This window comes from Schistocerca gregaria, chromosome 4 (assembly GCF_023897955.1).
Source record: "Schistocerca gregaria isolate iqSchGreg1 chromosome 4, iqSchGreg1.2, whole genome shotgun sequence".
Lineage (NCBI taxonomy): Eukaryota > Metazoa > Arthropoda > Insecta > Orthoptera > Acrididae > Schistocerca > Schistocerca gregaria.
This window is the reverse complement of record NC_064923.1, coordinates 63,576,177-63,600,517: the sequence shown is the minus strand read 5'-3', so window position 1 is coordinate 63,600,517 and position 24,341 is coordinate 63,576,177. Positions and strand designations below refer to the sequence as shown.

Sequence of the window (24,341 nt, the reverse complement as noted above, 5' to 3'; positions counted from 1 at the left end):
GCAAATGGGAATCAAGTGGCCTGGGTTCCTCTCTGTGGCAACGTTTTCCACCCGCATTCATAATGACTTTTAAGTTGATGGTACTGGCTCCCGTCCATGCATTTTCTTCGCCTGATACGATAGTTTTAACGTTTACCGCTGAACTTGACGAAGTTTTAAAGTTATCTGTCTATTCGATCACATCGCTTTTGAAAGACAAAGACCAACGTAACCACATCCTGGGGAATTACTATGAAGGCGGAATGCTCATGTCCAGATTGTATGTACACTGTATGGTCACTGTATTTGGGTATTCTACTGGATTAGTGAAAATAATAGTGGTCTAGTAATGTGGAGATGGTATGGAGATATTATGCGGTTAATTAGGTGTCCGTTACTGCAACGAGCTGTAATTTCGGTTACTGCTTACTTCCAGCGAGAGTCTGACGGTAGCAGGTTATAAAACTAAAACGATAATACTGTAAGCTTTATTTCATTAACGATGATTACACACTTGCAAAACACTTGATCCATGTCTTAGAGGTCATCTGTTAGACAAATTCGTAACATTTATACTCAGGGGCTTTAAAATGGAGCGCCGCGGCCTTATAGGAGGTCCATCGCTGTGGTTATATAAAAAAAAATTTCTGTTTAAGTGAAGCAACAAAATGTGTACAACTTGTGCTATCTAATGGGCCGTCAACTATGTGTTGATACTATGGCAGCACGGGAGATGATATTTGGATGATACTACGTGACTCATTCGTTTCTCTCTGTAACAATAAGCTCGAAGGTAAGTTTTACCGAATGTAGATCGTTTTTTATTGTTTGTCTTCTGACAAATGTGCTCCCATACAGCATAGACAAATTTTGTAATTAGTTTTTCCATGTCAGCATGGACAAATTTTTAAGTATAAGCCAAAACAAGAAATTTTACATATATAACAGAGCTCTGAAGACTTCAGTGGACGAAAATGCAAGATATCCGACAACATTTACTTGGATTTTGGTTTTGCGCGTACTACTATTGCAAATGAAAAGCGAACACAGTGAGTCAATTGTTTCGAAGTCCTAACTACGGAAAGGATGTCTCCTAACACAATGAAACGTCATTTTGTATATAACACGATATTTTGGTAAACATATGTCAGAATACTTTTCCCACAATTTAAAATAATTGAGAGAAGAAAGTTTTGTATAAACTAGTTGTGATGGCTAGAAAGGTTCCTCATTTATCCCACAAAGCTGCTCACCGAGTGGCAAAGTGTAAGAAAAGTCACACCACAGCTGAAGACAACATTTCAGCCTTCAGAGATAATTACTATTGTGAAAGAACAAGTAGAATGACAGAGAGAAACATTATGTTTTTTGTTCGGTTATAAAAGACGATCACTTTCAGCTGTATGAAGAACTGAAGTCCTTGTTTATGCATTATTTAAATGAATTTGGTTATTAAATTCTGAATTACATCCCTGAACAACTACACTTCTGCCCATTAAAATTGATATACCCCGAAGATGACGTGTTACAGACGCGAAATTTAACCAACAGGAACAAGGTGCTGTGAGATGCAAATGTTTTGTTATACAGAGCATTCACACAAGGTTGGCGCCGGTGGCAACACCTACAACGTGCTGACGTGAGGAGAATTTCCAACCGATTTCTCATATACAAACAGCAGTTTACCGGCGTCGCCAGGTGAAACGTTGTTGTGATGCCTCGTGTAAGGAGGAGAAATGCGTATCATCACGTTTCCGACTTTGATGAAGGTCGGATTGTAGCCTATCACGATTTCGGTTTATCGTATCGCGACATTGCTGCTCGCGTTGTCGAGACCCAACGACTGTTAGCAGAATATGGAATCGGTAGAGTCAGGAGGATAACACGGAACGTCGTGCTAGATCCCTACGGCCTCTTATCACCAGCAGTCGAGATGACAGGCATCTTATCCGCATGGCTGTAAGGGATCGTGCAGCCACTTCTCGGTCCCTGAGTCAACTGATGGGGACGTTTGCAAGACAACAACCATCTACACGAACAGTTCGACGACGTTTGCAGCAGCATGGACTATCAGCTCGGAGACCATGACTGCGGTTACCCTTGACGCTACATCACAGACAGGAGTGCCTACGATGGTGTACTCAACGACAAACCTGGAAAAACGAATCCAGGTTCTGTTTACAGCATCATGATGGTCGCATCCGTGTTTGGCGACATCGCGGTGAATGCACATTGGAAGCATGTATTAGTAATCGCCATACACGCGTATCATCCTGCGTGATGGTATGGGGTGCCTCTGGCTACACCTTTCGGTCACCTCTTGTTCGCACTGACAGCACTTTGAACAGTGGCCGTTACATTTCAGATTTGTTACGATCCGTGTCCCTACCTTTCATTCGATCCCTACGAAACCCTATATTTCAGCAGGATAATGCACGATTGCATGTTGCAGGTGCTGTATGGGCATTTCTGGATACAGAAAATGTTCGACTGCTTCTGGCCAGCACATTCTCCAGACCTGTCACCAATTGAAAACCTCTGGTCAATGGTGGACGAGCAACTGGCTCGTCACAATACGCCAGTCCCTACTCTTTATGAACTGTGGTATCGTGTTAAAGCTGCATGAGCAGCTGTACCTGGACACGCCATCCCAGCCCAGTTTGACTCAAGGCCCAGGCATATCAAGGCCGTTATTACGGCCAGAGATCGTTGTTCTCGGTAGTGACTTCTCAGTATCTATGCACCCCAATTGCATGGAAATGTAATCACATGCCAGTTCTAGTATAATAAATTTGTCGAATGAATACGCGTTTATCATCTGCATTTCTTCTTGGTGTAGCAATTTTAATGGCCAGTAGTGTACATCAGCACAACTAGATTAAATATAGTCGAATACAGAACGCCCATCATCATATATCGCTGAAGAACACGAGAAATGTATTGACAGTTCTTCGGACTCCACACTGATAGTGAAGTTAGTTTCTTCATCAGTACCTGAGGTTTGAATCCTAGTGATGCACGAGTATTCGCATGTAAGCAACAGACTGCTAGGCGTTTTCATATCTTTTGCCACATCCTACATATGTGAGGTAGGTTTTGAGCATTGGCGTTCATGAGCACAAAGTACAGATGGTGAATGAATGTAGAGGAAAAGATGCTAGTCGCAATTTCCAAACTGTTTCCGAGATTTGAAGAACTGTTTACGAAGAGGAAGCAAGCTCATCCTTCCAATTGATGTCGTTGTAAAAATCAGATGTAAGAACATTAAAATTGGAGTAAAATGTATTATGTCAGTATTTAATAAAAAAAAAACTACTGTTATTCATTTTCTTCAAAATTTTGTTTACCCTACACCTGGAGTCGGACGTTGTGGGCGGAAAGAGCTGCGGGTGTTAATGTTCAAGTAAAGCGAGCTTGCATCCAAGACGTTTGAAACTGTTTTAGCTATGCACTACTCAGTCGCTACGGTCGCAGGTTCGAATCCTGCCTCGGGCATGGATGTGTGTGATGTCCTTTGAACTTTCACAAAAATTGGTTCAAATAGCTCGGAGCACTATGGGGCTTAACTGCTGTGGTCATCAGTCCCCTAGAAATTAAGTAGTTCTAAGTTCTAGGGAATTGATGACATCCGATGTTAAGTCCCACAGGGCTCAGAGCCATTTATATGCTGTGATTTGGTTCGGACGGAACATGCTGTAAAAGCTCCAAAAGACTTCAGTTACCTATAAATGCATGTGGAAGAGGTGTGTGCAACATTCAGTGCAACATTCTGTGCAGAGTTACTCTGAATATGACCATGTAGGAGACGTGATTTTCACAAGCTCTCTCTACTATATCGGTTTCTTAATCACTCAAATGTTCGTTGCCTCTCCTATCATATTAAATGCCTCTCATCATACCAAAACTACGGTACTACGTCAAGTGCGTCCAACATCTTTCCTTTTTATCCAGCTCCGTCTCCATTACAGTCCTATGATTGTGAAAGAAACTACCCTGCAACCTGCGTCTTATCCACAACCACTTTGCACTGATTAAATATCTTTCTGTAATATCTTCATAGCACGCCTCTCGGCATATCACAGCTATTTTGCCTCTTTCGCTGCGTAAAACATCCATATTTTTTCACCTATTTTCTTTAGTTTCCTTCCGTCCATCTCATTTGCTTATATTACGCAGTTATTCCACACATTTTCTCTAGAGAGTTGACTTCTTCTCTACACTGAATTCTGTGCTGACACACATTTTTGTTCGACGTCATTACTCATGAACAAAGTTAATAAGCGTGACTTTTTTTAAATTTCATTCCCATATTTTTGTTGCCGTTGTTGAAATAACAAGTGTATCCTACAACAACGTATACTCCCTCCAAAACTAAATGCCTCTTTAATTAAATCGGGTAGGAACAGTTTTTTCGCAGTAACAATTCAGAAGACAGCGGGAAGTTTAGTGACTGGAAAAAAATATACCGTTACCGTTCGAGTAACGGAGGTGAGTGCTAAAGTGTTACAGGAAAACAGATTGAAATTTGTTGTAAGCTCCTGTAGGACTAAACTGCTAAGGTAATCGGCCCCTAGGCTGACACACTACTTAATACCAAAAAAATTCAAATGTGTGTGAAATCTTATGGGACTTAACTGCTAAGGTCATCAGTCCCTAAGCTTATGCACTACTTAACCCGAATTATCCTAAGGTTAAACACACATACCTATGCGCGAGGGAGGACTCGAACCTCCGCCAGGACCGGCCGCACTGTCAATGACTGCAGCGCCCGAGACCGCTCGGTTAATCCCGCGCAGGCCTACTTAATACAATTCAAACTAACTTACGCTCAGGAAAACAGACGCAGCCAGGCCCGATGGAGGACTCGAACCTCAGACGGGAGGAACCGGGCGAACCGTGACAAGGCGCCATGGACCACGCGCCCCCACGCGCGGGTAACCAGAGATTTTGAGTGAGCTTGAACGATGTGAAACAGTTGAATTTGCAAACACACAGCCACCGAGAGTAACAATTAGAAGAATCGGGGACAAGTTTGCTGTCGATTGAAAGATTCCGATGTGAAGAATATACATAGGCGGAGAAAGAGACGTCGTATAGTCAGCGGTAAGTGCTGCAGCAGTGATGTGGACTTATACGCAGTTCACGAAAAGGTACAGAGCTCGGACAAAAACATGGAAACATCGCAAGTAATACATTCTTTAACTCAACTGCAGATCATAGCAAAGCCTGCAGGTTGCGTTGTTGTGTTTATCACGAACGGTGCCTGCGCAACGTCTTCAATAGATGCCAAGTGTCGGACGTGATCAGAACAATTCTGCGTGTAATTAGTGTAATTGTGAGTGCATTATTCTGGAGCTAAGTGAATTCGAACTTGAGCTAATTGTTGGAGCTCGTATGGCTGGTGCTTCCACAATCAAGGTAGGCGAAGTATTTGGTGCCCCAAGAGGCACCGATCGCTCATTTATACCGTATACAGGGAAAGCAGAGAAACATCATCCAGAAATTCACAACGTGGGCAATTGAATGACGGTCACCCGAACCATCACAAAACTAAAGTAAAACGTAGTTTTCTCCATAAGCAGGGTTTTGCAGGTCGAGGTGGAGATCCAGAATCACTCATAGATAATGCGTATGTCCTTGTCAGGAAAACGTGGTACCCTAGCCACAAGACGTAGACTATGTAACAATGGAGGAACGTCATTGGATCAGATCCGTCTGTTTTCAACTTCCAGCCGAGGTTACGTCCCAAGTGTAGAACACGGCGGTATATCGCTGATGATATGAGCAGCCACCTGGTATTCCGTGAGGCACATTGCTACTCTGTAAATTGGCGTTACTGCCAAGGGTTACGTGACCATATTGGCTCATGAGACCCATCCCATGGTACGATACTTGTTCCCCAACGATGCAGCTGTGTTCCGAGACGACAGGGCAGCTATTCACACAGCTCGCATCGTCCAGTACTGCTTTTTAGAGCACGAGGATGAACTATCGCATTTCCCTGGATACCAGAAACAGCAGATCTCAGCCTTTTCAGTACTTGCAGGGGCAACAGTCTGGATGATTGACAGTTCTGGCCTTGTAACATTAACCAGAATGGCCTTGCTGTACTGGTACTGCGAACGGCTGAAAGCAAGGGGAAACTACAGCCGTAATTTTTCCCGACGGCATGCAGCTTTACTGTATGATTCATTGATGATGGCGTCCTCTTGGGTAAAATATTCCGGAGGTAAAATAGTCCCCCATACGGAACTCAGGGCGGGGACTACTCAAGAGGAAGTTGTTATCAGGAGAAAGAAAACTGGCATTCTACGGATCGGAGCGTGGAATGTCAGATCCTTTAATCGGGCAGGTAGGTTAGAAAATTTAAGAAGGGAAATGGATAGGTTAAAATGAGATATAGTTGGAATTAGTGAAATTCGGTGGCAGGAGGAACAAGACTTTTGGTCAGGTGAATACAGGGTCATAAATACAAAATCAAATAGGGGTAATGCAAGAGTGGGTTTAATAATGAATAAAAAATAGGTGTACGGGTAAGCTACTACAAACAGCATAGTGAACGCATTATTGTGGCTAAGATAGACACGAAGCCCACACGTACTACAGTAGTACAAGTTTATATGCCAACTAGCTTTGCAGATGACGAAGAAACTGATGAAACGTATGATGAGATAAAAGAAATTATTCAGATTGTAAACGGAGACGAAAATTTAATAGTCATAGGTGACTGTAATTCATCAGTAGGATGGTAGAATTTTGCACAGAGCACAACTTAATCATAGCTAACACTTGGTTTAAGAATCATGAGCGAAGGTTGTATACATGGAAGCACCCTGGATATACTAAAAGGTATCAGATAGATTATATAATAGTAATACAGTGATTTGGAACCAGGTTTTTAATTGTAAGACATTTCCAGGGACAGATGTGGACTCTGACCACATTCTACTGGTTATGAACTGTAGATTAAAACTGAAAATACTGCAAGAAGGGGGGAATTTAAGGAGATGGGACCTGGATAAACTGAAAGAACCAGAGATTGTACAGAGTTTCAGAGAGAGCATAAGGGAACAATTAACAGGAATGAGGGAAAGAAATACAGTAGAAGAAGAATGGGTAGCTTTGAGGGATGATATAGCGAAGGCAGCAGAGGATCAAATAGGTAAAAAGGCGAGGGCTAGTAGAAACCCTTGGGTGACAGAAGAAATATTGTATTTAATTGATGAAAGGAAAAAATATAAAAATGCAGTAAATGAAGCAGGCAAGAAGGAATACAAACGTCTCAAAAATGAGATCGACAGGACGTGCAAAATGGCTAAGCAGGGATGCCTAGAGTTCAAATGTAAGGATGTAGAGGCTTACTTCACTAGGGGTATGATAGATGCAGCCTAAAGGAAAATTAAAGAAACCGTTGGAGAAAAGAGAACCACTTTTATGAATACCAAGAGCTCAGATGGAAACACAGTTCTAAGCAAAGAAGGGATCTCAGAAAGTTGGAAGGAGTATATAGAGGGCCTATACAAGGGCGATGTACTTGAGGACAATATTATCGAAATGGAAGAGGATGTAGATGAAGATGAAATGGGAGATATGATGTTGCGAGAAGAGCTTGACAGAGCACTGAAAGACCTGAGTCGAAATAAGGCCCCGGAGTAGACACCATTCCATTAGAATTACTGACAACATTGAGAGAGCCAGTCCTGACAAAACTCCACCATCTGGTGAGTAAGATGTGTGAGACAGGCGAAATACCCTCAGACTTCAAAAAGAAATTAATAATTCCAATCCCAAATAAAGCAGGTGTTGACAGATGTGAAAATTACCAAAGTATTACTTTAATAAGTCACAGGTGCAAAATACTAACTCAGTTTCTTTACAGACGAATGGAAAAAGTGATGGAAGCCGACCTAGGGGAAGATAAGTTTGGATTCCGTAGAAATGTTGGAACACGTGAGGCAATACTGACCCTACGACTTACTTAGAAGAAAGATTAAGGAAAGGCAAACCTACGTTTCTAGCATTTGTATATTTAGAGAAAGCTTTTGACAATATTGACTGGAAAACGTTCTTTCAAATTCTGAAGGTGGCAGGGGTAAAACACAGGGAGCGAAAGTCCATTTACAATTTGTGCAGAAACCAGATGGCAGTTATAAGAGTCGAGGGACACGAAAGGGGAGCAGTGGTTGGGAAGGCAGTGAGACAGGGTTGTAGCCTATCCCCGATGTTATTCAATCTGTATATTGAGCAAGCAGTAAAGGAAGTAAAAGAAAAATTTGGAGTAGGTATTAAAATCCATGGAGAAGAAATAAAAACTTTGACGTTCGCCGATGACATTGTAATTCTGTCAGAGACAGCAAAGGACTTGGATGAGCAGTTGAACGGAATGGACAGTATCTTTAAAGGAGGGTATAAGATAAACATCAACAAAAGCAAAACGAGGATAATGGAATGTAGTCGAATTAAGTCGGGTGATGCTGAGGGAATTAGATTAGGAAATGACACACTTAAAGTAGTAAAGGAGTTTTGCTATTTGGGGAGCAAACTAACTGATGATTTGTCGAAGTAGAGAGGATATAAAATCTTGGCTGGCAATGGCAAGGAAAGCGTTTTTGAAGTTTGTTAACATCGCGAATGGATTTAAATGTCAGGAAGTCATTTCTGAAAGTATTTGTATGGAGTGTAGCCCTGTATGGAAGTGAAACGTGGACGATAAATAGTTTAAACAAGAAGAGAATAGAAGCTTTCGAAATGTGGTGCTACAAAAAAAATGCTGAAGATTAGATGGGTTGATAACGTAATTAATGAGGAGGTATTGGGTAGAATTGGGGGGAAGAGGAGCTTGTGGCACAACTGGACTAGAAGAAGGGACCGGTTGGTAGGACATGTTCTGAGACATCGAGGAATCACCAATTTAGTATTGGAGGGCAGCATGGATGTAAAAATCGAAGAGGGAAACCAAGAGATGAATACACTAAACAGATTTAGAAGGATGTAGGTTGCAGTAGGTACTGGGAGATGAAGAAGCTTGCACAGGATAGAGTAGCATGGAGAGCTACATCAAACCAGTCTCAGGACGGAAGACCACAACAACAACTACAACAACCTTGAATTGAACCTCATGTCAGGAAACCTACTTTATCCATACTTACAACCATTTGAAAACATGTCGATAATGCGACCACTTTTAAAAGTAATTTAATAGGTGTGACCAAGTACATCACATTTTCTACAATTTCACTCATTAAAAACCAAAGAAACAAGCAAAGAAACTTTTTCAGTTTTCACAAAGAGTGCGGCCTCTTCCATTTCGGGTGCGCCGCGTCTCGTTGGAGCCAAAGAGTCGCGCCTACTGACGGTGAAGGTATCCCATCTCGATGCCGTTGTGTGATTGCGGCGAACAGCGTATTCGATGGAGTCGGACGTTGTGGATAACGATCTTGATAAAGGTGACGGGTAGCTATTACATTACCCTCAGATTCGCCATAAAAAAGGATCATGTCGGTGTATTCTGCAGACATTGCTTTAACACTCACAGACACTTGAACGAAGCTCGAACCAGGTCAGAGTGGTAGGACAGACGTCAAATAACATCAGCCAATCCGACGTAGGCAACACCCCTCCCTCCATTCATAACTACTCCGTACCACATATACCTAGAAAACCTGTTTTCGAATTGCTATAGGAAGCTGACGGTATTTTTCAAGACATTGGTTCCATTTCAATTTATTATCTACTCTGTCCTGTCTATAGATCTTAAAAATTGGTAACAGCAATTTTCGAACAATATATAGCCCAATGAAGAGGCGTTGCAATACAGATGTTTACACAGTCGCATTGTAGGCAAGTGAAGCACCTGCGTCCATTGTACAGATATAGTCCATCAACTTTATACCACTGTTTCACACTTTCATAGGAGTTATCAGGAATACCGCGTGTGGAAGTACGGAACTGGAATTTCCCCATAGATTGTGCTAGCCGACAGTGTAGGGTCCGTGAGACCGCGTGTGCAGTGCCATCAGCTTCCTGTAACTGCTGACGAGGAATGTCAACACGCAGTAACACAGGTTCCATGTATGGGTATCTGTTTCAAACCAATAAATAACTCGAGTATCGTGCATTCGAACTACGATTAGCGGGCAGCATTGGTTTTCTGTTATCATTTGAAGAAAACTGCTGCAAAATCGCATCGAAAGTTTGTCGAGGCTTTCGGCGAACGTGCTCTTGGGAAAAGACTGTTCCGAATGGTTAAAACAATCAAAAGTGGTGATCTAACATGAGAATCGACGAGCGCAGGAAGCCACTGAAAAAGTTCGAAGACAACGAATTGCAGTCCTTATTGGATGAAGGAACTCGTGGAACTCAACAGAAACTCGCGGAACAATTGAATGGGACGCAGAAAGCCCTTTCTCATGAGTTTAAAGCTATGGGAAATGCGCAGAAGTGGGAAATTGAGTTCCGCATAAACTGAATGAAAGACAGCAAGCAATTCGAAACACTACTTTGGAAGTGCTGCTCGCCGGATACAAAAGAAAGTTGTTTCTCCAACAAATACTGACACATAGCGCAGAGTGGATATATTTTGAGAATCGCAAGCGTCATAAACCAGGCAAACGATCCACATCCACAGCGAGACCAAATCCCTTTGCGAAGAAGACAATGCTTCATTGGTCTACAGATTGTTCGGAAATTCCTGTTACGTACTTCTAAGACCTATAGAGGGGACGGAGTAGAAGGGTGTCATCTATTATGCGGTGCTAAAACTTGTTGCAACCGTTAGCACTGATAGTCAGCAACAGCAAATTATCTATTTGAATCGAACATTGCCTGAAAACCGACTGGAATGTGGAAAAAGGCAATATTAAGTCGTATTGCTCTGTGGTAACGCCCCATGACATTGCAAGACGGGGCAGGGAAAAGATCGAGGCGGTGAGTACGGATGTACTACGGCATGCTGCTTATTCTCAAGATTTGGCTCCCTTCCGATTATCATCTATTTGCATTTCTGGGATACTCTATCGCTGAACAATGCTCAAATACGTTTGAAAATGTACGAAAACGGCTCGCCTACTGGTTTGCTCTTCGGCGTGGCATTCACAGCCTGCCGGAGAGATGGGGGAAATCTATAAATAGCAATGGAGATTTTTTTGAATAAAATATTGTTTATCAGTTTCAAACAACAAACGTGTAGTTATTGCAAACAAATTCCAGTTTAATTCTTGGTAGGAATTCGTAGACTTAACTTAGGATCTACTTAGCAACTAATAAATACACGAAACCCCCCGTTGCCAGATTTAGCTTTATTGTAATTTTAATTAACGTGGAAGCCATAAAAACACCAAACATGGAGGCAGAATTTACGAATCTAAAAGCTACTTAAAAATGAAATAACTTAAATTTGTTTCCGCAAGAGGAGAATACAACTTCTCAATTCGGACCTCGCTAACACATTTTACTGACACTAAATATAACAAAATAATCTTACATGTGACGAGAATAAATGAATAACACTATTAATCTTTACAGATGAGAACACTACTATATCCACGAAGGTTCGCGCCCTGTCAAGGGAGATACTTAACTTCAACATATAAGGTGATAATAGTAAGTCCTAATTCAACTCGACAACCGTAGTAACAATACAGGCGAGACAAATGAAATGAAGGAGGATAGCCGAATGTGCCGTACTATAAAGGGCACTAACAAACCCTGTCAACACGCGACCCCCGTGAACACGTCAGTTTCAGTTACCTGCAACATATACAGAGTCATTTGTATCTTCTTAAAAACAAATGGTTCAAATGGCAATGACCTGTATCGGACTTCACTGCTGAGGTCAACAGTCCCCTAGAAATTAGAACTAATTAAACCTTACTAACCTAAGGACATCACACACATCCATACCCGAGCCAGGATTCGAAACTGCGACGGTAGCGGTCGCGTGGTTCCAGATTGTAGCGTCTAGAACATCGCGGTCGCAACGGCCGGCAATTATCACACACAAAATTTTTTATTATGGTTATACCAAATTGGAGATGTAAGGTCGGTTGTGTACAGAGGGGACTGATGACCTCAGCAGTTAAGTCGCATACTGCTCAGAGCCATTTCAACCATTTTTGTGTAATAATTACTTACAGGTCCATGACAACCACCGAATAACAGTTATTACCCAAGGTAGGTGCAGGTATGGAAAGGCAACTTAAGTAATACAGAGTTCGAGTGTATTTACTTATTGGAAGGCTTTCAACTTTACACTCCTTTCCACATAGCTGTCTGTTTACACACTTCTATAACTTCTGCAACTAAAGAAGTACGAATAAATGAACAGATAACTGACACAGACTTAAGCAGAATAAAACAGTACCTTAGTATGGAGAAAATGGTTCATTGTCTTTACACGTGGCATATCTTCGCCATTAAGTAATTCCGAAATATATTCAACAACGCGTGAGAGCGAGACATCGCTGTGGTATCAGCTATTTAGTTCACATAATTTCCTGCAGAGACACAAGGCAGACGAAGAGTTTTCACATGCAACAGCGGCGAGCATTACTCATTTCCTCCGTCACACCACAGACACATCTCAATTTCAATGGCCAGTAACAAGAACCAATACATGCCCTCGCAGCAGAAATGCCCCAAAACACAAAAGTGCACCACCGCGATACCAAACCCGAGTTCCAATCAAGTCACTTGCGGGATCTCTCGCTGACCCTGCCCATAGCGTACAGGCCTCGCACCACAGACCTCTTGGTAACCTTTAACAAGCCACCTCCATCCCTGTGAATATGCACTCCGCTGTCTCTTTTCTGTCTCCGTTAACCACCCGACCACCGGGCTGGATCGCGGAAGGCAAAGATGGTAACCCTGTAATCGATGGCAGCGATGCCGTTCTAAGTTCGAGAACACTGGTGCCAGCCGCGCCACGACTCAGTACTTCTACGCATGGTCCACGGAAATCAAATTTTTAATATTACTCTACAAACACAATTGTTGTTGTTGTTGTGGTTTTCAGTCCTGAGACTGGTTTGATGCAGCTCTCCATGCTACTCTTTCGTGTGCAATTTGCTCTATCTCCCAGTGCCCACTGCAGTCTACATCCTTCTGAATCTGCTTAGTGTATTCATCTCTTGGGCTCCTTCTACGATTTTTACCCTCCACGCTGCACTCCGATACTATATTGGTAACCCCTCGATGTCTCAGAACATGTCCTACCAACCGATCCCTTCTTCTAGTCAAGTTGTGCCACAAGCTCCTCTTCTCCCCAATTCTATTCACTACCTTCTCATTAGTTATGTGGTCTACCCATCTAATCTTCAGCATTTTTCTGTAGCACCACATTTCGAAAGCTTCTATTCTCTTCTTGTTTAAAGTATTTATCGTCCACGTTTCACTTTCATGCAGGGCTACACTGCATACTAATACTTTCAGAAATGACTTCCTGACATTTAAAACCATTCGCGATATTAACAAACTTCAAAAACGCGTTCCTTGCCATTGCAAACCAACATTTTATATCCTCTCTACTTCGACAATCATCAGTTATTTTGCTCCCCAAATGGCAAAACTCCTTGACTACTTTAAGCGTCTCATTTCCTAATCTAATTCCCTCAGCATCACCCAACTTAATTCGACTACATTCCATTATCCTCGTTTTGCTTTTGTTGGTGTTCATCTTATACCCTCCTTTAAAGACACTGTCCATTCCGTTCAACTGCTCTTCTAAGTCCTTTGCTGTCTCTGATAGAAGTACAATGTCATCGGCGACCTCAAAGTTTTTATTTCTTCTCCATGGATTTCAATACCTACTACAAATTTTTCCTTTACTTCCTTTACTGCTTGCTCAATATGCAGATTGAATAACATCTGGAATAGGCTACAACCCTGTCTCAATGCCTTCCCAACCATTGCTTCCCATTCGTGTCCCTCGACTCTTATAACAGCCATCTGGTTTCTGTACCAATTGTAAATGGACTTTCGCTCCCTTTATTTTACCCCTACCACCTTCAGAATTTGAAAGAGCGTTTTCCACTCAACATTGTCAAAAGCTACCTCTAAGTCTATAAATGCTAGAAACGTAGGTGTGCCTTTCCTTAATCTAGATTCTAAGATAAGTCGTAGGGTCAGTATTGCCTCTCGAACATTTCTACGGAATCCAATCTGATCTTCCCCGAGGTCGGCTTCTACCAGTTTTTCCATTCGTCTGAAAAGAATCCACGTTAGTATTTTGCAGCTGTGACTTATTAAACTGATAGTTCGATAATTTTCACATTTGTCAACACCTGCTTTCTTTGGGATTGAAATTATTATATTCTTCTTGAAGTCTGAGGGTATTTCGCCTGTTCCATACATCTTGCTCACCAGATGGTAGATTTTCGTCAGGACTGGCTCTCTCAATGCCGTCAGTAGTTCTAATGGAATGTTGTCTACCCCCCGAGGCCTTGTTTCGACTCAGGTCTTTCAGTGCTTTGTCAAACTCTGCACGCAGTATTATATCTCCCATTTCATCTTCATCAGCATCCTATTCCATTTCTATAATATTGTCCTCATGTACATCGCCCTTGTATAGACCCCCTAATACTCCGTCCACCTTTCTGTTTTCCCTTCTTTCCTTAGAACTGGGTTTCAATCTGAGCTTTTGATATTCATACAAGTGGTTCTCTTTTCTCTGAAGGTCTCTTTAATTTTCCTGTAGGATGTATCTATCTTAAACCTAGTGAGATAAGCCTCTACATGCTTACATTTGTCCTCTAGGCATGCCTGCTTAGCCATTTTGCCCTTCCTGTCGATCTCATTTTGGAGACGTTTGTATTCCTTTTGGCTGCTTCATTTACTGCACTATTAAACTCTCTCCTTTCATCAATTAAATTCAGTTTTTCTTCTGTCACCCAAGCAGTTCTACTAGCCCTCGTCTTTTTACCTACTTGATCCTCTGCAGCCTTCACTACTTCGTTGCTCAAAGCTACCCATTCTTCTTCTACAGTATTTCTTTCCCCCATTCTTGTCAATTGTTCCCTTATGCTCTCCTTGAAACTCTATACAACCTCTGGTTTAGTCAGATTATCCAGGTTCCATCTCCTTAAATTCCCATCTTTTTGCAATTTCTTCAGTGTTAATGAATAGGTCATAACCAATAGATTGTGGTCATAATCCACATCTGCCCCTGGTAATGTCTTACAATTTAAAACCTAGTTGCTAAATCTCTGTCTTACCATTACACATTCTACTCGATACCTTTTAATATCTCAAGGGTTCTTCCATGTATACAACCTTCTTTCATGATTCTTGAACCAAGTGTTAGCTATAATGAAGTTGTGCTCTGTGCAAAATTCTACTAGGCGGCTTCCTTTTTTTGCTTCTTACCCCCAATCCATATAGACCTACTACGTTTCCTTCTCTCCCTTTTCCTACGGCCGAATTTCAGTCACCCATGACAATGAAATATTCGTCTCCGTTCACAACCTGAAGAATTTCTTTTATTTCATCATACATTACTTCAATTTCTTCGTCATCTGCAGAGCTAGTTGTCATATAAACTTGTACTACTGTAGTAGGCGTGGGCTTTGTACCTATCTTGGCCACAATAATGCATTCACTATGCTTGTACCCATACTATTTCACACGAACTATCTACTTCAGTTTCGTTACAAATCAAACTACGTCTGACAGCAATAAACACTCCACCACCAAACACACTATTCTACAAACGCACTTCACCTTTTGGTTCAGTTCGAAAAGAAAATGGGCAAAATGAATACCTACAAAGTGTCAGGATTGCCAGCCAGTAGACGGATAAGTTAACAGGTGACGGAAGCTGAGACGGGTGGTGATCTCGGTTGCAGGTGAACACCCGGCAGCCATGCAGCACGGCGGCCAGCGGGGGCTCCACTCTGGTCCGGCCGCGTCGACGCTGGCAGCGGGAGGCGCCCTCCTGCTGCTGCTGGCCTGCAGCTGAGTGGTCCACCCAGAGGAACACCTGCTGTGCGTCACCGCGGGCGCTGCCGTCGCCTGGGGCGCCGCCGGACTCGCGTCGGCAACACCGCCGTGGACAATCGCCACTGGCGCAGTCTGGCCAACCTCTTTCTGTACGTTTTACTCGGTGGGAGACTTTCTAGTGTGTGGTGAGGCTGGAGGGTCACCTGTGGTGTGTGGGATAGATTTGGCCTAGGTGACAGTGCCATTCAGACGACTCGTCTCTGTAAATACACGTATCTTTGGGAAGCTCTTTGCTATGAACGGTAACCATACCGCGGACCGGAGTAGTTGCTTGGTCGTCATTGCATCGTTGTAACACAGTGACCGACCAGCGTATTACTGATGGGCAACTTACGCCAGTGTAGGTATTTACCTGCTAATCGGTGAGTGAGTGTCAAGAGAGTCAAGTGAAGTTATCCGTACGAGACTGCCACGCACTTCGTTTCGAGTGAACCGATTCATCGTGTTTCAGCGTACCTTTTTGGTGTCATCACAAGGACGACTATAATTTCAAATCATTGTGAATGTTGGACTGTTGTGTTTTTCAAATTATTCGTGGATGTAATATATCTCTATTGTGAAATAGTTTTAATACAATACCTGACAACTAATTTAATGTTATTCTCCTTTAAATTATACGATGAGTTGGTATTTATGAGTCTATAACATCGAATTCAATGAAAACCATTCCAGTAGCATTATCGATGGATGTTGTCATTGGATTATATAACAGTACTTGCCAAAGTATTTTCTGAAAAACGAAACCTGTTGCTTGAATAATGTACTTGTGAACTATTTTTCTTGGACAGAAATTAAAAAGAAATTACCCTATCAATACCTCATCAGATCCAGTGCTTTTTTCTATCCATTTCCGAAGTTGAAAACATCTGTAAGATAACGTCCAGGCAAAGACGAATAGAACTACATACTGATCGTTATCTCTGTCTGTTTCATGGTCGTGTGACTTTCCATCGTTTTTATATTGTATTCATATTTCTTTATGAGGAAGATTGACATTTGAAATAAGGTAAGTGAAATGTTGTACTTGTCATATTCCATTGGCTAAATTCATTTTCACATCGTGGTAAAGACACTACCCTTACACCTCTCGGACTCTGCTTACATAACTTTACAAAAAAAGGCTTAACGCTGAGTAGTTCGCCAGTCTTACGAAGTTTGTTTTGTCTGGGTCTCGTGAGATGGTTTCCCATATTCCATTCGACTACCCGTGGCACGTTTGTTCTCTTTTTCAAAAAATTTCTAAAGTTTGTTTTACTCTAATATGATGCAAACTTGTCAATGTGTAGAAATTTTTGCCAGTGGCTCTAGCAGTATCGGTATCAAACACATGCAGCACAGCAGTTCAGTGCTATTAAATCCCTTTCTATTAATCTCGGCTATAACTCCGTCCGAACAGGCCTCGGACGGCACACCGCTCACCTGACCGTATGTCAGTTCCCGAGACCGGAGCTGCTACTCAATCAGGTAGCTCCTCAGTTTGCCTCACAATAGCTGAGTGGATTCCGCTTGCCAACAGCGTTTGGAAGACTGGATGATCACCCATCCAAGTGCTAGCCCAGTCCGACAGTGCTTAACTTCGGTGATCTGACGAGAACCGCCGTTATCACTGCGGCAAGGACGTTCTCTTAATCTCGCCTATAGTGTTAAGTTAATTCTCCATGAACTTTGAGTACAGCTGTGATTGTTTAACGTTTTGGCTCTAATGCTACTATTTACTGGCCAGCAGAGCTCGTCTAGGTGAACAGCTTTTCAGGGTGCCAAATACATATTAGCCAACTAAAACGCTTCTGCACTTTATCAACAGTATAGGGGCACGTGACTTGACGACTGGTGTAATTAGTAAAAATGCTGACATGCGCGCCACATCCACATCCTGATCAGACTGTATGATCATTTGCAAAAGTCAGAGCAACAAAAATATACTCAGGCAATTCCATGAATTAAGAGAATCCTCACTAAAATACCACTTCTAAGTACTGTTCTCAGGCACCTAATGCAGCATACGATACTGTCGTGCCTGTGTTTTTCTGATTACGATCCAAAGCGCTATTGGACACGCGTGCTTGTGATAAGCGGGAAATCTGTGTTCTAGCCCCGAACGGATTTTCATTGTTGTCATTCCATTCAACAGGTGACCGTTGTCCTATTCGCAATTTCGAATTCGTTTAATCCAATGTAGCAGGTTCAGTCCCGCAACTTACTCAAACAAACCAAGCACAAAACTGATTAGCTGGGTGGTAACGTGTTTATCTCCTATGCACTGGGACCGGGTTCGATTCCCGGCCGGGTCGGAGATTTGCTCCGCATATGGACTGGTTTTTGTGTTGTCCTCGTCGTCATTTCATCATCATCATCGGCCGTAAGTCACCCAATGTGGCGCCGAATGAAATAAGACTTGCACTCGGCAGCCGAAACCGAATGGGACATCCCGGCCAATACTGCCATACGATCATTTCATTTTCATTGAGACTGTTATCGCCAGTGAGCATACTACTTTACCTTTCTCCTCTAATTATCCTAGGTCCATACCGAAGGGCAGAAAACAGTTCTCCACATCAGTTCATAACTACGTTTCGTCTAAAGACCAAATAAAGTGTCCGCCACAAAGAACCTGTATACCTCACGCCCGAGACTCAAGTAACAGTGAACTGACTAAAACGGAAAAGATAATTTTTACTATTAAAAACAGTCTTGGTCACGATTTATTTATCAAGGTGACCGGTTTCAACCACTACGGCGGTCATCTTCAGACCATTGTGTAGGAACCTCTTTCTGTCGGAGAATCACTACTCCAACAGAAAGACCATTGTGTAGGAACCTCTTTCTGTCGGAGAATCACTACTCCAACAGAAAGAGGTTCGTACTCAATGGTCTGAAGATGACCACAGTAGTGGTTCGAACCGGTCACCTTGATAAATAAATCGTGATCAAGACTTCTTTTTAATAGTAAATATCTGTAAGACATTGATCACTGCCTTTCCCGTAATGTATTCCAAAGAAATGATAATGGTAACATTAAAAATTTGTAGTTGCCTGTTTATAAGAGATACTGGAAGTGATGGCCACAGGCATCCAGGCATCGCTGACTTCGTGTAATAACGTTATCAGCCACACGCTGTAACTTTGCAGTCATGATGTTGTTAATTTCTCTAGTTATGTTTGGTTTAAGGGCGTCTATTGTGCTAGATTTGTCAGCATCACACGATGTTAAGTCCAGGAACCTTGACGGTCAGAGGACTCTACTGACACGTCTATCTTCGGGGAACGTGTTGATGATATGGGACATAATATGTCGAATGTGTAGGTGGTTGTTTCCCCTTGTTGGAATATTGGATACAGCTTCTCTACATCTGTTAATTGTGCATAGAAAGAGTGAAAGTTTTCGAGATGTCTAGCACTGTTTAAAGTGTAACTGATAAAAATGGGGCCAAAAATGTGCATGCCAGACAATGAACGCCAAACACATACCTTGTTTGAGTTGAGACGTTCTTCACGCAGAATATGTGGGTTGTCCAGCAACCAGTACCTGCAGCTCAGGCAGTTTACATAGCTTGACAAATGAAATCACACTTTATATGACAGGAAATAAAATAAGGATCTAACTAACTGTTAGCAATTGATGATACCTGCTAGTAACCACATTGAATTATTTTTTCTTGATCCTCAAATTTCAATTATTGCACCATACTCGCACGATAGGTTTTTAATTTCGGATCATTTAGCACTGATGACACGATGTATGAGATACACCAGCCTGCTGCAATAACCTCCTTACCGACTTGTGGGGACTTCCCGTAATGTGCATGTCAATTCCGTCTATTGATTCAGGAGTCCTCACTGTTGGTCGCCTATTCGTCTGCACGTTTTGAACGGCTCTTGCAGCCCTCCATTTCGTGTACAGATCATGAATAGTGGTGGCCACATGAAGATTCCTACCAGGATATTTCGCTTGAAACATTTATCTAGAATCCTTCATGGAGCCTGTCTTTAAGTAGCACACCACAATGTCAATTCGCTGTAGCCGGCCGTTGTGACCGAGAGATTCTAGGTGCTTGAGTCCGGAACCGCGCTGCTGCTACGGTCGCAGGATCGAATCCTGCCTCGGGCACGGATGTGTGTGCTGTTCTTAGGTTAGTTAGGTTTAAGTAGTTCTAAGTCTAGGGGCTTAATGACCTCAGATGTTAAGTCCCATAGCGCTCGGAGCCATTTGAACCAATTCGCTGTTTTAGTGAAAATGGCCCATGGCCTTAACAACTCAACAATATGAACGTATCTCAACAAATGACTCACGAATACACAGTTGCAATTACCGATAAAATGCAGAGCAACCACCCTTCGACGCAGTGTTGCCTTTTCGCAATTGAACTAGAGATGATAAAGCGGTACCTAAGGCATACCAATTTTATGTGGATAACCTGTACAAAGAACCACTACGGAATATTAAATCCCATTTGGTTTTACTCTCAGTTTGTGGTTTTCGCACAGTCCGGTGGTGCTAATGAAATAAAATTAAATTTCCCGTTTGCTACTCTCTCGTACTCCCACTGGAAGAACCAAGTAACACATACCACTGATTTTTCCTAGATATAGAAGAGTTGGGAAGGCTTTGAATCTTTGAATCATATGAAACATAAAATTAAGTATCTGCAGTATCTGTTTACGAGTACAAATGAAAAAAAAATCACATCAAACGTACGTTTGCCTTTCCTTAATCTATGTTCTGTATGAAATCGTAAAGCCTGTACTGCATCATATGTTCCTACATTTGTCCGGAATCCAAACTGATCTTCCCCGAGGTCGGTTTCTACCAGTGTTTCCATTTTTGCGTAAATTGTTCGCGTAAGTATTCCGCAGTTATGACTTATTAAACTGATAGTTCGGTAATTTTTAGTTCTGTCAGCACCTGCTTTCTTTGGAAATGCAGTTACTATATTCTTCTTGAAGCCTAAGGGTATTTCACCTTTCTGATACATCTTGGTCACACATGGAAGAGTTTTGTCATGGTTGGCTCTCCCAAGGTGAACAGTAGCACTAGCGCAATGTTGTCTACTCTTAGGGCCTTGTTTCGACTTAAGTATGTCACTGCTTTATCAAATTCATCACGTGGTATGATATCTCCCTCTTAATTTTTTACGTTTCTTCAGTCTCTTTAGTTTAAATCTGCAGGTCATAACAAATGACGGTGAGCGTTCTCATATTCCCTTCCATGAAAGTGTTTTGCGTTTTAGAAACTGATTTCTAAATCCCTGTCTTATCATTATGTAAAATATTTGAAACCTTTCAAAGCTTCCAGCTCCCTTTAGTGTAAACGATCTACATCATGTTATTTAAACGAAATATGGCCGGCCGCTGTGGAGGAGCGGCTCTAGACCTTCCAGTCCGGAACCGCGCTGCTCCTAGGGTCCTAGCTCGGGCATGGATGTGTGTGATGTGTCCATAGGTTTATTAGGCTCAAGTAGTTCTAAGTCTGGGAGACTGATGACCTCAGATGTTAAGTCCCATAGTGCTTACAGACATTTTTTAAAAAAACCAAATATTACAAATTATTAAAATATATCCAGTGAAAAATTCTACTTCTCTCCCACACCGTCTTGCAATAGTTACTCCGTCTCGTTCTTTTCCAACTATTGAATTAAATTCCCCGTTCAAAATGGATGTGAGACAGAAAGCGAAAATGTGTGTCTCGCGAACAATTTTCTATTCTGAGCTATTGTAATTTTTTCGTTCAGTGTTATATTATGAACAATTTAAAACAAAGTAGATTTATATCCCTAAAGTTATGAGTGAGGTTGTATATTCGTGATTGGAAACATGTGTTTTGAGATAATGCTTTTTAAAGTTTTAGTTTATTGTCACTGTTTAATTTGATATATTTAAGAAACAGGTTCTGCATATATATTACCCTTAAAACATCCTTTGTCAATTGATACAGACTTTTTTTAATTTAATATTGCGCATTAGGTGGTTAACCCCTTCAAACCTGTAGCACGTTACACTAAAACAAATAACATATCCCCAAATTGAGAAAAATCTGTGTACCCTGGATAACCTTTATTGGCAACATATTGGCACTTTTACCATGTGTTATGGCACATTTTAAACAACATTTTGGATTTTGAGGCCAGTAATGTGCCCAAATCACATAAAAGTTTGAATTCAACCCCCACTTCCCTAAAAATAGATTACTGAGACCAACATTTTACAGTGGCCAAAGCATTTGACTATCTGCTTACAAAATACTTGTTACTGAAGGCATTGAAGATCGTTCACAAACAGTGTATTCACCTCTTCTATGGTTGTGGAATATCTGGCTGGTAAGGTTCTTCCTCGGGTTCCTCGTTGTCACTGACGGGAGGTTCTGGTTCACGCTCTGTTTCTACTTCACGACATAATATATCTTTTTGTTTCTCTTTGCAGTAGGTCTTGATATTTTCAAAAAGATAATATTTCTATTGTTTCGTCATTCCTGCTGAAGTTACCGCACCAAGATACCTAACAGGTCCGTTTCCTTCAGAAAAGATGCGGTGTGCAGTTTCATTTCTATCGATCGTTTTTCAACGTACACTAGTTTTGTAGCTGATGATGTACTCGAAGTACACATAATTAATTATGTGAGGTACTTTGTTAGGACTACCATTCTTCAACACATTTAGGCACTCATACGTATCCACAGCAACTCAGGCCTTGTTATTTCTAGCAACAAGAGCAGAGTCAACATGTTGTCCAGGCTTTTGCTGCTACAGTAACGTCAACTGTCAGCTGGCACTTTAGAGCTTCCAGCAGCAAATTGGTACGTTTCGTAGCCTTTTAAGGCTCTCATATAGAAATGGGCCACTAGCTTTCTTTGGCATTATTGTGTTGACAAAACATACTTAGTCTATTCCGAGCCGCTTTAAATGCCCATAAAATGAGAGAGATATTATTTTCTGAACTATTGCCTTTTCAGCTGCGAGATTTAAGAGAGGGACCTCTTGTTGGGCTAATGTTACTTTCCCATAACGACATGATGTTCTTTTTCAGAAGACTGACATTGATTGTTATTAATGATATTATTGACTCTTGGGGGATTCAGTAACTTTCAAATCGATACAATTCTGTACAGAGTAAATTAAATTACTACAATATATTAATAAAACCGAAAGTAAATTTTTTGGACGTTATCACACGTTTTTACTCGTATTTTATTTCTCCGACAAGAGGTCGCTTTTCGCTTTCCATCTCACAGTTATTTTCGGGGCCAATAAGAATTATAATACTTTCTTTTATCCCATCGTCCATTCTTTTAATCTCTTCATTGCCTGTGGAGATAGTAGGGATGTAAACTTGTATTACTATGTCAAGTATTTTCTTCATATCTGTCTTCGCTGTTACAAAGCGTTTGCTATGCTGTTTGTAGTAGTTTAAACCACATTCCTGTTTTGAGAGATATGAAGGGAACGTTAGGCAACGATTGACTGAAACAGGGCAAGAATCACAACAGAAGACGAAGCTTTGAGATATGAAAAACTAAAGGCAGCAGAGGATTAAATAAGCACAAAGACAAGGCTAGTTGAAACTTCTGCATTATCCATGAGATCTTCAATCTGACAAAAAAAGGAAATATAAAAAGGCGGCATATGAAGGAAGCAAAGGGGAATAGGCGCTTAAAGGTGAAACTGGACGAAGTTCAAAGCGGAAAAGCAGGAATGGCTAGAGGAGAAGTGTAGGTTTATATAAGCGTGAATTACTATGTCACAGACAAATGCGCCATACATGATAGTTAAAGGTGCCACTGGGGAGAATAGAAGCACATATGTGAACACCAGGAACTCACATGGCAAATACATACTACTCAAAAAGGGAAGGTTCACAGATGTACAGAATCCATAAAAGATTTATGCAAGGTGATTAGAGTGCCGCTAGTTATTGGTTTTATGCAACCTGCAGCACCCTGAAAGGTTCTCATTTTCTCAAGGTTGCTACCTGCGAACTATTAATGCAACAGAAAAAATGAATTGTACCATTTTGTAGGAAATTTTATGTAGTTAATTTCTGTACTGGAATACGTTCTCACTAGAGGCCACAGTTTTCGAACTAGTCAAGAAAAAAGTGTAGAGGTCACTTTCGTAGGGACTGGTGACTGTACAGGTTGGATTCTAGCAACTACCTTTTCTTCTTCTAATAATTCGTGACAGCATTTTTCAATACGATGTACTAAAATGGTAGTCCAGTAATATTCACATCTGTCAGCACGTGCCTCCTTTGCAATTATTCCTCAAGTACAGATTATTTAGTCTGCCAGCTAGGGCTCGCGTACTAGATGGAATACTACTGTTATGGTTAATTCTCAAAGGATTTCATAATGCTGGCAGACGATTTCTAATCCAGAT

General features: G+C 41.6%; 1 protein-coding gene across 1 annotated transcript in view; it reads left to right on the top strand.

Annotated features, from left to right (window-relative positions):
* Positions 1 to 16,798, top strand: part of LOC126267104 (zwei Ig domain protein zig-8-like) — a 437,751-nt gene extending 420,953 nt beyond the window's left edge. The window contains exon 6 of the mRNA XM_049972001.1: positions 15,819 to 16,798. Coding sequence (XP_049827958.1) covers positions 15,819 to 15,931 — 113 coding nt within the window. The 3' untranslated portion in view covers positions 15,932 to 16,798. The remainder of the gene's footprint in view (positions 1 to 15,818) is intronic.
* The last annotated feature ends 7,543 nt before the right edge of the window (positions 16,799 to 24,341 follow it).